Genomic DNA, 14,156 nt, shown 5'->3' on the forward strand with positions numbered 1-14,156 from the left:
GCCTCGTATCACAGCTTCACTTTAAAAAAAAAAAAAAAGATGACTGGAGGTGGCAATGCCCATGCCAAGAACTCTTTTTTTGTTTCTTTTCCATAATATGCTACTCTGTCTTCTTTTTTCCTAGTTTTGATAGTATTCACTACCATTGGAAACAGTACCCAACATTTCCTGCTGATGCTACGGGAATAAACACATAAAAGTTTATGAGGAGATCAGATACATTATGTCAGTAGTAAATAGACTGAAACAAGTATCTGAACAGCAGGTAAATCTGGATGCAGGGTTGAATTTGGTAGAAAAAATGATGCACTGCAGACCTCCAGGTGATCAAATGTCATTGGCACTTTCAGAGCTGTAAAATGCTGCTGTGGCTAGCCATAAAGTATTAGTGATACATTCATAGTCTGTAGAAAAAAATAAATACAACCAGTTTAGAGCAGCTTTGAAGATTTTTTTTTTGGGGGGGGGGAGATTTTAATGCAGTAGTGAGAGAGAGCTGATTCCATATTCTAGCAGTATATAAACTTTTTTCCTCACACTGCACACTGAAGAAGAATGATATAATACATGGTAGGAGAACCAGTGACATACACTGGACTACCAGTTTCCCTACACAGTGGCAGCACCAACTTCTTGTCCACCTCATCTACCAATATCAAGTGACTGAAAGAGATTTGATACAGCTGACGGCTGATGGCTGGCTAGAGTTCAATCCAGAGAGCACTGAGATAAAGCTCGAAGGCTGGAGGAAGCACCAGAAGTCTTAGCAGAGATTAGCTCAATCGCCTTGACTGAAGTAGCACATCTGCTATTACTTACTCAGTCTCACAGTTGAGAAGTCCACTTGGCAGAATAACTTCTGGTGGATGTTCAGGCTGATGCCACTGCCAAGATTTATTTGTGTAACTTGTCTCTGGGAAGAGGGGCACCACGGTCCCTTTCAGACAGGATCCACCCACAGCAATTTCTCCCTTTTGTCACCCAAGGATAACTCTGGTACAACATATCAAGTGTGGTTGTGGATTAAAAAAATTCAGAAATTCTCTGGCTTCAGGCAGCTATTTACTCATCAAATAATATCATGGAAAGCAATCCACTCTTCTGACTACCTGCTGGTTTCAAAGTGGGACTCAAGGGATGGATGTCACAGATGGTGCTTGAGGCTTGCTCACCGCTGGAGCAGTGAGCAGCCCAAGGCAGAGCTGGGATCCTGGCTTTTGACGGACGCTTGCCTGAAGTCTGCATCAAAACGGCCGAAAGATAGCTGAGGTCATCCAGGATTCAACACTGCACAGATACATGAGGTAATCAACTGCTGATGATTCTTATATGCAAGCAAAGTGTATCACAGGTACAAGTTGGGGCATACAAGCAATATTCAGTGCAGTATATATCTTACATCGGCTAGGTGCTCTTAGAGTCTAATCATGCATCTAAGTTTCTTAATTAAAATCACAGAGGCTTTGTGACAGGCCCAGAAAACATTAATGCCAATGAAGTTTTGGACCCTGGTTAATGCAGACTGTTAGCATCGCTAGACAGAGAGAAAATTAATGTATGGACAAACAACCACTATCGGGTCAGAAACCATATTGTCACCTCACTCCCCACTGTAATTTGCAACACACCAGGCCTACCAAAGATAAAGACAAATTTTATCCCAAGTGTTTATTATCATTTAACTGATAATTTTAAGGACTCATAGAAGCAAATACAGCAGGAAAATTGTTGGGACATTTTTATATAAGATGGAACTGTCAGAGAATTACTGCTATTCTGCCCAGTCATATTAGGAAATATTTTGTGGTAAACGGACAAAACACAATTCAGTGCTAAAACAATTTCAGTGTGACACAAATACTATCAAATACACAACCAAATAAGTCTTTTTTTTTCCCACTTGTTACCATTTCTAGCATTTTCAGATGTTACAAGGCCTCTTCAGAGCAACAGAAGAACAGCTACGTAATTGAGAAAGCATCCATAAATATTTACTTCCTGATAAGTAAGATAAGCTGCCTGCCAGAAAAAGTCAATGGAGGTTAAGTTTTCAGATACCTGCAAAATCTGTGTTGTTATTAATACTGCTACATACAGAAGCCCCAGTAGGGACTGCAGCTTTGTTGCGCTACATGTTCTACGCTCTAAAAAAAAGTTGTTTATCTGAGGAAACTTCTCAATCAGCACTTTTATAGGCATAAATCTGAAGTAAAAGATCTTACTTTACATGTATTCAACTTTTCAGTTCAGTAAGAATTCAGGCCGTACGCACAAACATTCATTGCCTAATCTAAAGACTTTTGTTCCCTGGACTGGTCATGGTGGGAAATAAATGAAACACGCAATTGCTTCCTGGCTTCTAATAGCAGAACACTGTATTATTTTTTAATCTACCAGTATTAGTCTGTTGTGTCTCCATTCTCAGTTTAGCAAAAATGTAACATGTTGTGAGATAATACTGATTATTTTTTAATAGTAAACACAGGTGCATTAAAGCCTTTAGATCAGCAGTCATAATGCCTATATAAGCCAACATAGCCATCCTTCAAAGCAAAACAAGTCCTTTCATAATTGCTTCGTTTCGGGCTCCACTTTTCTCTCTGGTTATACATAAGCAACAAAACAGCTGTCAGCTCCTAAACTCCTCCAAATGCCTTGTTTAATTAGATTTTCTTTTACAGTGTAACTAGTTTCCGGGCTTAAATTTGGAAGGGTAAATAGCTGACAACCAAAAAAAATTAAAAGGAAAAGGAACTAGTAGGTTGTAGGTAGGGTTCACAGGAGGAGTAGGGATCATGCGGGTAATCAATGAGACGATCAGTTTTGCCACTGCTCCTAGCTTAAGCCACAAAAGGCAAGGTCAGTCACTGTGTGCAACCTAATTCAGTGGAGCTGAAGTTCAGTAGGAAAGCAAACAAGACATACAAACACTTTCATTAATTGTTTGGTCAAAACTTGGTCTTTAAATCATATGGAACACACATGATTCAGATGTAAGATGTACTGCATTATTTATTTATAAAAGGAGTATATTTTGATCAGAGACACTCTGAAAAATACCAAAAGAAGCTCTGCTGGAGTTCCAAAGATTGTTATTTCTAAAAGCAGCCATCTAAACATGAACACAGCATTAGCCACGGGAAAAATTAAGTATTGCTCTTAGTCATATTAGGTTAAATTGACTGAGCTTACAAAGTTCCAAACCCCACCCAGAGAAGAGATCTGAAACCATGTGTTTTCTTGCCCAGAAATGTTGGTTAGTTGAATAGCTGAAAAATGAAGCTTTACATTCAGCAAAAAAAAAAAAAAAGAAATATTCAAGAATTATACTGGATCCTTGTATATGTGAAAAAAATGTGATCTAGATAACAAAATGTTTGAATAAATTAAAAAATATACGTATTTCCAACATCTTACTGGAATCTCAAAAAGCTGCTATTATGTGCTCTATGAGATTTTTAAAATCATTTGATCCTTGCAAACCATTTTGAGATGGTTTCACTCTTTGATATCTAACAACAGAAAGTTCACAGGCTAGAAAAATGCATCTTTGTCCATGCAATTCTGTACAGGTTTTTCTGCAATACTTGTTACATTCCTTCTTTCATTTGCAGCCTCCAGACAGCTTGCCAGGAGAAGAACTTAGTAACCAAACACCAACAAGCACCAACAGTGAGCTTGATTCACACTATCATCACAACAGCAGCGAAGACCCACTGCACGTGACAGCGAGTTGGTACCTCCCAGTGCTTGGGATGCAGGTGAGCACAGAAGAAGGAAGGATGGAAGATGACCTGGGCTCCTTCACCACTATCTCACAGCTCCAGCTTTCCTCCCAAATATCCTCTCCTCCTATAACAGCATTCTTTGTTGCAAATGCCACTTTTTTTGCAGCTTAACTGTGCTATAGTGCCGAAGGTTTGAATCATGTCTCGTAAGAAACAACAGCTTATTTTCTATGACTTATTTTTTAAAAAACTAGGAAATAAAATAAGCATTAAAAACATAATATGCTTTAAAATAGACAGATTATAAATTAAGGTTGGACATGAAATATGAAAGCCACTTCTTTCAACTGAAATGAATATACATGTTATAAACCAGCTTGTACATTACTAAGTTCAAATCTGAAAGTACTTTTCTGCTTAAGAAAGTCCCAGTGATTACAGAATTACATCTGACAGAACTGATGTCTTTTCGAACTGTTACTCAAAACCTTTCTGCATACTGTATACATTCACATAACTGTGTCATTCAGAAATGAGAGTCTTTTAACACCAAAGCTGTGTTTTTTCTTTTTGGACCGTAACTACCAACATCCTATGAACCCCTCTTATTAATACTTACCAATAAACTGTTAAATATATTTTAAAGAAGATAAACAAAAAAGATTATATTGGTCTTAAGAAAACACTACTTACCGGCAGGTTCTTGCCCGTATTATGAGACACCTACAGTCATTTTCTACTTGGTTATTTTGACAACACCATGTATGTGCACACTGATAAATCACAAGACAAAAATGTATTTCCTTAAAAATCTCATGAACTAATTGCAATGTAATAAGAAAACAGCAAACAGAAGAAACATTTGGATGCAAACAGTTTTGTTCATATACCAAAGTACTGAAATACACCTTTTATTTCAAAAGTAACACTAATGTAACAGATTTATACTTTACATGTGTGATGTACTAGCAAAGTACAACAGGAACAGACAAACCCAGTAGCTAGCATTAGGCAATTTTTATATAGCCTAAAAAAGTTACTAAGCACAAACAAATCATCCATTGAACTTTCCAAAAAGAAAACAGTTGACTGAGATGAACAACAACATTGGAACAAATCTTCCCTTTTCCACTTGTCCCCCCATTTTGGAATGCATTCACTTTACACACAAACCAGTCTGACTCTTACAAAACTTGCTTTGTGTAACAGCTTCTTTTCAATATACATGAAAATTCTAATATATCCATTGCACATTTAGTGACAGAATGACATAGTCTTGACAACCTAACAGACTCCTCAAATGAAGTATCTGCCACATCTTCTAAATCACAATTCTGTTATAAAATGCAAGTGAAGATGGCATCACAAAGTTATATGTTGATGGGGAGTCTGCAGGAGGAGTTCAGATTTGCTCAGTTTAGCATTAAAGCATTTTCTACCTTGCTTAAACAACCACGCACCTGAATACTGAAAATTAAGCTCTCCTTCTCACCTATTGCCAATAATAAAGATTCTGTTGACTAAAGTCGCTGGACAGGTGTAAAGATTAATCGGGTTATGCAAGTGATTAGCCAAGGTTAAATTAATAGGTACTGAAGTTATAAGCAAGAGCAATGTTTGTCCTTCGCTAGTTACTGGAACTGTTAAACAGGAAACAGTAAGGGAAAATTCGCATCTAATTATGCTTTTGCTGGTATAGTTTATTTCAAATGGAGGGGAAGGGTACACAGCTGAAAAGCTACCATGTTACAAGCAGTTTTCCTAAAGTAAAGCAAGGCCATAGTAGGATCACCGCCTGTGTAAAACACTACTGTCCAAGCAAGATGCCACTAGCTTGTATCTGACCTCAATGTCTCAGTTGAACTTTAACCAGTTATACCAGTTATAATTTTTTTTATTTCCCTGTGCCTTAAATGTCTGACATGCCATTTTTTCATTACATGCTTCAGGAATAAATTCTTAACTTTGTCTTTGCAAACTACTTCCACAAGTAACTTTTTTTTTTCCTCAAATTCCTTAAAGTTATATGCATTCGCCTATGAACCATGCAGTGACACCAAAACTACTAAGGAACCCTCCAGGAACTTATCCCCGATTCTGTGTTCTGTGCTGTTCATTTTTACCACTACTTTTTTGTTGATATTTCAGTAGAAATTGTATCTCAGAGTGAACACTCCATAGATCCTTCTTTACTTAGCTTACTTCATTAGTGTTCTAAGGTAGGTGCATCTACACAATTCATGATATAGCTGAAGCTGGTCATTTTAAAAGACCCAAAAAGGAAAAAAAATGTATCTTCTTAAAGTTTTGAGATATTGACAACTGTTTGAGTGAATTCCTCACATCCAAACAAAAGTATGAGCATTCTCAATAAAAGCTTTGAATGAATCACGCACCTTGACACATAGTAATGACATACTAATATTTTTGCAGTTAAAATTCCACTATAGTAGCTGTTTTCCCTATCAACTACCTGTTTCTCATAAAAATATTTGTTAGTGCATCTTTGCCTTGTCCACACCCCAGAATTAAGCTTTCAGGAGGCTCAGTAAACAACAGTAGATTTGCAAGACTGTATTTCCCCCCCTCATTTGACTTCTGAAGGAAAAGCATCACCACATGTGAAAAAAACAGGGAAAACTCTGCATTTAGCACCTCAGTGTTTTGGAAGTAACTAGTAGATTCAAATAAATCTACTAGATGCACCACAGCATGCAGATAGTGCCAAAAATATACATTGCCAGTCCTGTAGCTCTTTATCAGAGTAAAATGTTCAATTAAGACTGCTTCATTTTAGCTACTTAGCTCACTTTTTTATTCCAATTTTAATCCAGTACTGTTCTGTTAAACAGACTTCTAATGTTACTGAATATGGGGGGGTTATATATAAAAATACACACAGACACACACACAAACAGTAGAGTGCTGTTTACCAACTTTCAAGGCATTTCAATCTTAAAAGGGAACTAAAAGGCTGTGGTTCCTTATGACTATCTCTGTGCAAGCAACAAGAGGGTTGCAGAGGTATCAGTGGCGACAGGGCAAAACCAAAATGAGTTTGGGAATGACAGCATAACAGAGGTTCCCAAATACAAAGTCTAAGTGCACATGGCCCAGGAAGGAGTTGGCTCATCACAACCACTGACACTACCAGCCTAGGTATACGGTTTGGGAACCCCTCTCCTAAGACATTATTAATATACAAAAACATTTCTTATTGGCAAAGATATATGCTAAAGATCTCTCAAAACTACAAAAGAATTTAAAAAAAATTTCACCTTTCATTAAATGTTTACATTTCTTTTGGACATTCAAAGACACTAGAATTATCAGCTATTCATAACTGTAAAGTACCATGACCCTTCTTCCCTCCCATTAATTGGGGACACAAAGGCAGAGAAGCTAAATAAAGGGTCCTGGGCAATCTGCAATACTTCACCATACCAGAAATACAATGGGTGGAAAAAGAGCACAAGTAAAATTATATTCTTTATTCATTCCATTTTAGCTGAGAATATTCCTATTATACAAATACAGTATAAATTCCAAAATCACAATATATTACAAAATAAAAAAGTACAAACTGCATTACTTAATAAATATATCTAACAAGTTAATCAGAAATTAGAAGTGACAGAATTCAGATTGGAAACATTTAAATGTTTGACCCAGCAAACCATACAAATCTCAATTTAAATACTTTTTTCTTTAACCATAACATTGAATACCATTCCCGATTTCTTGATTAGAAAATAACATCAAAGGAATAAAATGTTGTGATCAGAAAATGACTTGCTGGTGCAACACAAGTGCCAAAAGAGAAGCAGGGCTTATACAAAAGACACCATAACCTCAGAAACAAGAACACAAACACTGAGGTGCAGCCAAGGCAATTATTGCCAGAGCAGGAGACTATTATCTAGTCACAACATTCTACTGCAAGTTAATGTTCTGTTATTACAGATAAATAATATAAATGGAACAGAGGGCGAGCCAACCAGGCAACAAGAGGCCAGTTTACTCAAAACAGTAATTAAATACAGAAGAGTCAATTGCTCCCTGTCCTGCTCGCGTGTAGCTGCACTCCAACTGGCTCAAAGGACCTGTTCTGCGCTCGAGGCAGAGAAAGCAACCGTTTTGAAAAGCAGTCTTTTCATACTTTGCTGCACTTTTACAAAAACTATTGTTTAGCTTTACAAAAAAAAAAAGCTTTCATCAGTTAGGGAGGGTCAGTCTGACATCAACCTCATTTGGTAGAAATATAAGGTTTATGGGTAAAAAAACACAGCAAAAAATAGCTGTTACATCATAAGCCTTATTTACAAAACAAACAGTTTACAAACATTTTTTGGCCGTACAGCTGAAAGCCAGATGCTAACATGAGATGTAGAAGATGGAGGTAACAGTTTAAAAATATTGTGCAAAAAATACATTCTTATAGAAAACAGAGAAACAGTAGGGAGGAGAGACACAAATATACACGGAGAATCTGCTCGCAAATAATCCGAGGCTAACTTTATACGACACAGAATATTACAAATATGTTTGGATTTATCCCCCCCCCCAGCCTGCATTTCTTCTCAGCCTGGGTACTGCTGCTTTATTAAGCATTAAGGCATCACCGTCACAGCCAGCGCACCCTCTCTGACTCTGTGTCCGCAGCAAAGCCCCCAGCCTGTAGGCCAGGCGGTCTCAAGAGCAAGCGTTCTGCTCAATGTACATCTTGGACAGGGACACGGCCATGGACTTGGCCAGCTCCTCATCCCGCCTGCGCTGTACCTGAGTCTGTCTGCACCACGCCTCGTACTCCGGGTTGGGGCACACGCGGTCCAGCACGGCATCGTAGTGCCCGTTGCTAAGCCAGCTCAGCCAGATGCTGGGCCGCGTCGGGTCCTCGGGCCCCAGGTAGTGCACCATGGTGGAAACGGTGGGGCTCTCCGGCCTGCCGCCCGTGGTGAGGTGGATGTTCACGTTCAGCATCTGCCCCATGGCCAGCAGCTCCGGGTAGCCGGCCCAGGCCCCGTCCTGGGCGGCGCCGATGAGGAACTCCCCCACGTCGCCCTCGATGATGGGGCTGAAGTGGTCCAGGTGGTCGGCGATGTAGTGCACCGTCTGCTCGCGGAGCTCGCCGTGCAGCCGCTGGTCCCCGTACACCGCCTTGCAGACGGCGCGGTAGAGGCAGTTCCCGTCGGGGATGATGTGGAAGCGGAACCGGCCCTTCTGCCGCAGGTACCTGTCCTGCTTCTCCACCTCGGCCAGGTACAGCGCCAGCTTCTCGCTGCGCTCCGGCCGCCCGCCCGGCCCCCGGGGCGCCCCGGGGCCCGCCGCCGCCTCCTCCCCCTCCGCCGGCGCGGGGCCGGCGGCGGGCCGCCCCTCGGCGCCGCTCCTCTCCGCGGGGCGGCAGCCGGGCAGCGGGCCGGGCGCGGCGGCGGCCGCCTGCAGCGCCTGGCAGTGCTCGCTGAGGCGCAGGCTGCGGTTGCTGGGCTCGTCGGCGGCCCGCGGCAGCGCGGCAGCCTCGCCGTCCGCGCCGGCCTGCCGCATGCTCTCCAGGATGCCCTCCAGCCAGGCGCGGCCGTGCGGCGAGGCCGGCCCCAGCTCGCCGGCGGCCTCGGCGCGCTGCACGATGCGGATGGGCACGACCCGCTCCAGCGGCCGGCGGCGGCTGACGGTGATCTGCGCGCAGGAGCTGTACTGCGGTGCGCCCGCTTTGCGGCCGCCGGGGCCCGCCGCGGGGCCGCTCGGCATCACCTCCAGGCAGGAGGAGAAGGCGGGCATGGCGGCGGCGCTGCCGGGGCTCCCCCCGCCGGGAATTAAGCCGTCCTTGGCGGGGCTCTCGGCGGCCGCGCTCTGGCCCGCGGCGCTGGCGGCGCTCCCTCCCTCCGCGGACGCGGGTCCCGGCGACAGCGAGACCTTGAAGACACCTGCCGCGCCCGCCGGGCCCGGGGCGGCGGCTGTGGCGGCGGCGGCCGCTGTCCCCACCGCCGGGTAGTGGGTGATCACGGAGCTGTAGAGCTGCATCCTCGGCTCCCCGCGGGCGGCGCTTTATAGGCGGCGCCGTCGGAGCCGGGGCGGGGAACAGCGGCGGGGGCCGCGCTCGGGCTGCCGGAGAGGATGAGCCGCCCGGGTAAAAATAAACAAGGGCATCACCCTCCCCCCCCCCCCCGCCGCCGCCGCCGCCGCCGCTTCCCTGCCCTATCGGCCGCGGCCCTCCGGCCGCCGGCGCGGCCCCGCGGCGGGCGGCAATTCCTACTGCGCCACAAGCGGCGCGCGGCCGCGGGCCGGCCCCCTGCGCGGGCACGCGCGCGCGGCCAGGGCACTCGGCCCCTTCTGGAAGCTGCTGGAGGCCGCGCCGGGGGGCGGGGCCCCTGTTTATGCCCGTCCCGCCGCACGCGGGAGAGCGCGAGAGGGGGCGGGGCCAGGTCAGGCCGCGTGACCTCACCGAGCGGGGGCCCACCCACCCCCGGCGGAAGAGGACGCTGCGCGCGGCGGCCCTGGCGGGGGGAAATGGTTCCCGCGCCCTGGGGGCGGTTCCAGCCGCAGCGCGGCGCCGCGCCCGTTGCTGGGGGAGGCGGAGCCGCGGCGGCGGCCGCGGGAGCGCGGGCGCTGGCGCTGGCGCTGGCTCAGCTGGGGGCCGCGGGAGCGGCTGTGCCCTGCGGGCCGGGGGCTCCCTCGTCCCCGGCATGGCGGGCTGTCCCGGCGGGCGGCCGTTAGCGCCCGCTGGACCGTGGTGTGTAGCTCGATACGTTGTCGCGGCCTGTCCCCTCGCGTGTGGCGTCGGCGGCGTGCGGCTCGTCGGCCCGGTTCAGGCCGGGTGCCGGGGCGAGACGCGGGAAAGAGCCCGCGGACGGGGGCCTCGGCGGGAGCAGGGCTCGCCGCGGGGAGACGCGCGGGCGCGTAACCCCTTCCGCTAGGGCGGGCTGGACGTTGGGCAGCCGCGATGGGTTCTGACAGTACCGGGAAACCGCTAAGGGCAGGGATGCGGCACCCGCTGTCCTCAGGCTCACCTGGAGAACGTTTCGGGAGGTAGCGAAAACAGTTTCGCACAAAATAATTTGTTCAGCCGAGCGCTTTGGCTTATGGAACTGACCATCAGGAATACATTACTGGAAGTGTCCTGACTGCCACTGACTGATGCTGCATTGTGTCCGCGATATTTTGGAAAGGAATCATGCTTCTGCCTGTGCATAATCTGCTCCAAGATCCAGAGCTCGCAGCTGAGGTAGAAATAATACGCATTCAGTAGTTTTTTGACACTTGCTGCATAAGCTGCTATTTGTCCACCTGTAATCCTACTTAGGAAAATGTAGTGCATTCGTACATAAAAAGTATGGTATAAATCATCAGATAATAACAGGAGAGAACAGTTTTAAAATACAGGTCTCAAAAAGATCATTCATGATTGGTTTGTCAATACTTGTAGTGTCTTAAAATTAAGCTTTTAGTCTTAGCTGTGTTATAAATAAACTCATATGTAAGCCTTTGTTCATGAATGACAACACTGTCTATACACACAGGACTTGATTATGTTCTGACAGGAATGCTGACCAAGAAATACCAGCCTACACTATGATCAAGTGTTAACACAGACATATTCCTACCCAAATGAAAAAAGGGTATTGATAAATGTCATTTCAAAGTGATACTTTATTTTTCTGGATTCCATCCCATAGACTCAAATGTCTTACAAAAAGCTTTAGTAATCCAAGTATCTAGCAGAACTTTAAAAAACTTTAAATTTGGATATTCTGAAAATGTTGTGTTCCTTGTTCCTATTTTACGCTAATTAAAAAGGTGTTACTATGAGGATCACTTACAAGAGACCACTATGTCAAAAATAATTGTTTCTTTAGAGTTTAGTTGTCTTTTGGATCCATCTGCAGGGAACTGTTTCCTATCTCCATCTCTGCAGCTGATTCCAGGGCTACGAGCAATACAATATAGCATTTCATTCTCCTCTTTATACAAAAAATGTGATCTGATTTCTGACTGACTTTCAGGTTGAAGGAAAAATGCTGAAACCTTTGGTTCTAGAAACACTGGTAATTAAGAGAACAGTTTTCACATCCACCTTATTTTTTGTTCTGTATAAAACATTGCAGATAATTCCATGTATTGGGAACCTTTTAATAAAAAATTACAGAGTCAATATATTTCCACAATTACTGCCTAAGAAGTTGAAATGTAGGAGGGATAGGAGATATGAATCTAAGTCCAAATATTCTGACTTACCTGTCATGTCCAGAAAGTTCATATCTCAGAATGAATCATGATATGTGTAAGCCAGGAGCATTTCTGGCAACCTGTTACGAGGGGATAAGGTATTACAGCTCTGAAATTACAGAATGACTCTCGTATTTCAGAATGTTCAGAACTTGCGTTTTAAATATAGCTTGTGAGATTAGTTGCTGAGTATTTTTGGACAAATCAGTGCTTAGAGAGGAATAATACGCAGATCAAATGGTGGTAAATTGAACAGCTTTCCTCCTTGAAGTGAAGAGTTGGAGCAAAAGAAAAATTCCAGTATAGTTTTTCTTCTCAATCAAAATTTTACAAGGTAAATTTCTGAGTTAAAAAGACATTCTAATATGTTCATAGTTGACCTAATGTAAAATCACTAAAAGTTGCCTCTCCTTAGAGGGTTTAAAACGTGCCAATAGATGTTGGGGTTTTGTTCATTATACATAGATCAATGTACATTGTATGGAGATGGACATAACTTCATCCAAACCAGCTATTTTGCCTGCTTTTAGTTTAAAAAAGTATCTGTATGTTTCTGTGGGGGGGGAGGGAGAGACAGCTGAAGAGAGAAAGAAACAGATGGAGAGGGGGAGAGAGAGGGGCAAAGACAGACAGGGGGAGGGAAGGAGGGAGAGAGATTCCCCTCATTCTGTTGGAGAATATGAAATGGACCCATTAGAATAATAGCATTTCTGCTATAAATGAGTGCTGCATTTTGAATACTCGGTAATGAAATTTTCTTCCTTCTAGGATGTTACAGAAACTCCTGATAATGACTGTTCTGCCTCTCCAAAACCATTGGTTCTTTTGGGCAGCGGTACTTTAATGGATGGGAAGCTGTTTAATTTTGATTGTTACAATGACGAACAGCATTTGTAGTGCTTCATTTTAGGAAAGAAACAGAGTTGTCGTGTATGCCCAAATTCTCATTGTGTTAGTATTCTGATGTTCTGCTTCTCAGAATCTAGATGGGCAGCAATTGGCAGTTATCCATTTGAATAAATAACCATACAGCATATTCTGGATAGAAAGCTTGTTTATCACTGAACAAAAATCCAAGTAGTATCCTGAAGTAAATGATAAATATGCCAGCAGTTTTTGGTAATGTTTGCAGATATATATTGTTCTTTTATTCTCTTTTCATCTATAAACAGATGTAAATAATGCCACTCCTGTATTTTCACTTAAAATGCATGTAGTAAGCTTGCTAATAAGATTAAAATATAATCAAAGTCTGTTACTAGGTAACTGTGAGACACAACAGAAACATTTATAATAGTATCTTAGCGTTAATTACTTTTAACATATTTATTCCCTCTTCTGTCAAGTAAGTGGAAAGAGAAGTTCATCTTGGTGTGTTTCACCTGTGTTATTAAATACTGTCAGTATAACATGGCCAACATTTTCCATTAATGAGCACATAGAGTTATTCACACATAATTGGCCTGGGTGGAATCCAATCTCTCTCGAAATCAATGACAAAAATTCTTTTGGACCTCTGTGGCACAAGCATTTCATGCCTAGTTTTCAGCTTTCGTAGTAGGAGTTATCGGGGCTCTGCACATACATAAAAGATCATTTCCTTAGATGTGACATCTGTGTTAATAATATCCTAATCTGTGGTTTGCTCTAGTGTCACTGGCTGAGGAAAGGGGGGTAACAGAATGCAATGATCAAGTGCTATGAACACAGTTCTCGTGAAAAAGAAATTCCAGGGAAAAATGTGAATTTCTTCAAGACAAAGGTATCTATAAAAAGAAGGGGCACATAGTTATGCCATTGGTGCCATTTGCTATGAGAAGATTTTTTTTGCTATTTCTCTGAGCTGTATATGGAGAAGCTGTCAATTCCAGGGAAAGAGCAGACTTTGCTTTACAGTGTCATTTGGGGAGCCTGGATAAAACCTGACACAGGCTGACTGCTTCCAGAATATTCCTACATTTGCCACTTTTGTCACTTTGTTGTCCGAAAAGCGGATTCGTTGCCCAGTGTGCAATAAGCCAATAATTACACACTCAGGAGAGACATTTGTTTATTTATTTCAGAGTTGCGCAAGCCTGGGTGCTCGGTGGTTTCCCACAAATCGAGCACACCCCCCCCCCAACTTTTCAAGTAGCATTTATACAAACAAATTGCCAGATTTGCGACTTTCCCTTTTACACTGATTGGTTAGTGATTTCTTCATTCCCT

The 14,156-nt window shown here is 43.6% G+C and overlaps 1 protein-coding gene and 1 long non-coding RNA gene across 2 annotated transcripts; one reads left to right on the top strand and one right to left on the bottom strand.

Moving 5' to 3' along the window:
* Positions 1-7,204: 7,204 nt before the first annotated feature.
* OTUD1 (OTU deubiquitinase 1) lies at positions 7,205-10,097 on the bottom strand. Its single transcript, XM_026105792.2, has one exon. The coding sequence runs from the start codon at positions 9,744-9,746 to the stop codon at positions 8,421-8,423; it is 1,326 nt and encodes a 441-aa protein (XP_025961577.2). The 5' UTR covers positions 9,747-10,097; the 3' UTR covers positions 7,205-8,420.
* A 93-nt stretch (positions 10,098-10,190) lies between these two features.
* LOC135327441 (uncharacterized) lies at positions 10,191-13,361 on the top strand. The gene is made up of 2 exons (XR_010387575.1): positions 10,191-10,947; positions 12,717-13,361. It is a non-coding gene; the product is annotated as an uncharacterized LOC135327441 (long non-coding RNA).
* Positions 13,362-14,156: the final 795 nt, after the last annotated feature.

This window comes from Dromaius novaehollandiae, chromosome 2, assembly GCF_036370855.1.
Source record: "Dromaius novaehollandiae isolate bDroNov1 chromosome 2, bDroNov1.hap1, whole genome shotgun sequence".
Classification (NCBI taxonomy): Eukaryota; Metazoa; Chordata; class Aves; order Casuariiformes; family Dromaiidae; genus Dromaius; species Dromaius novaehollandiae.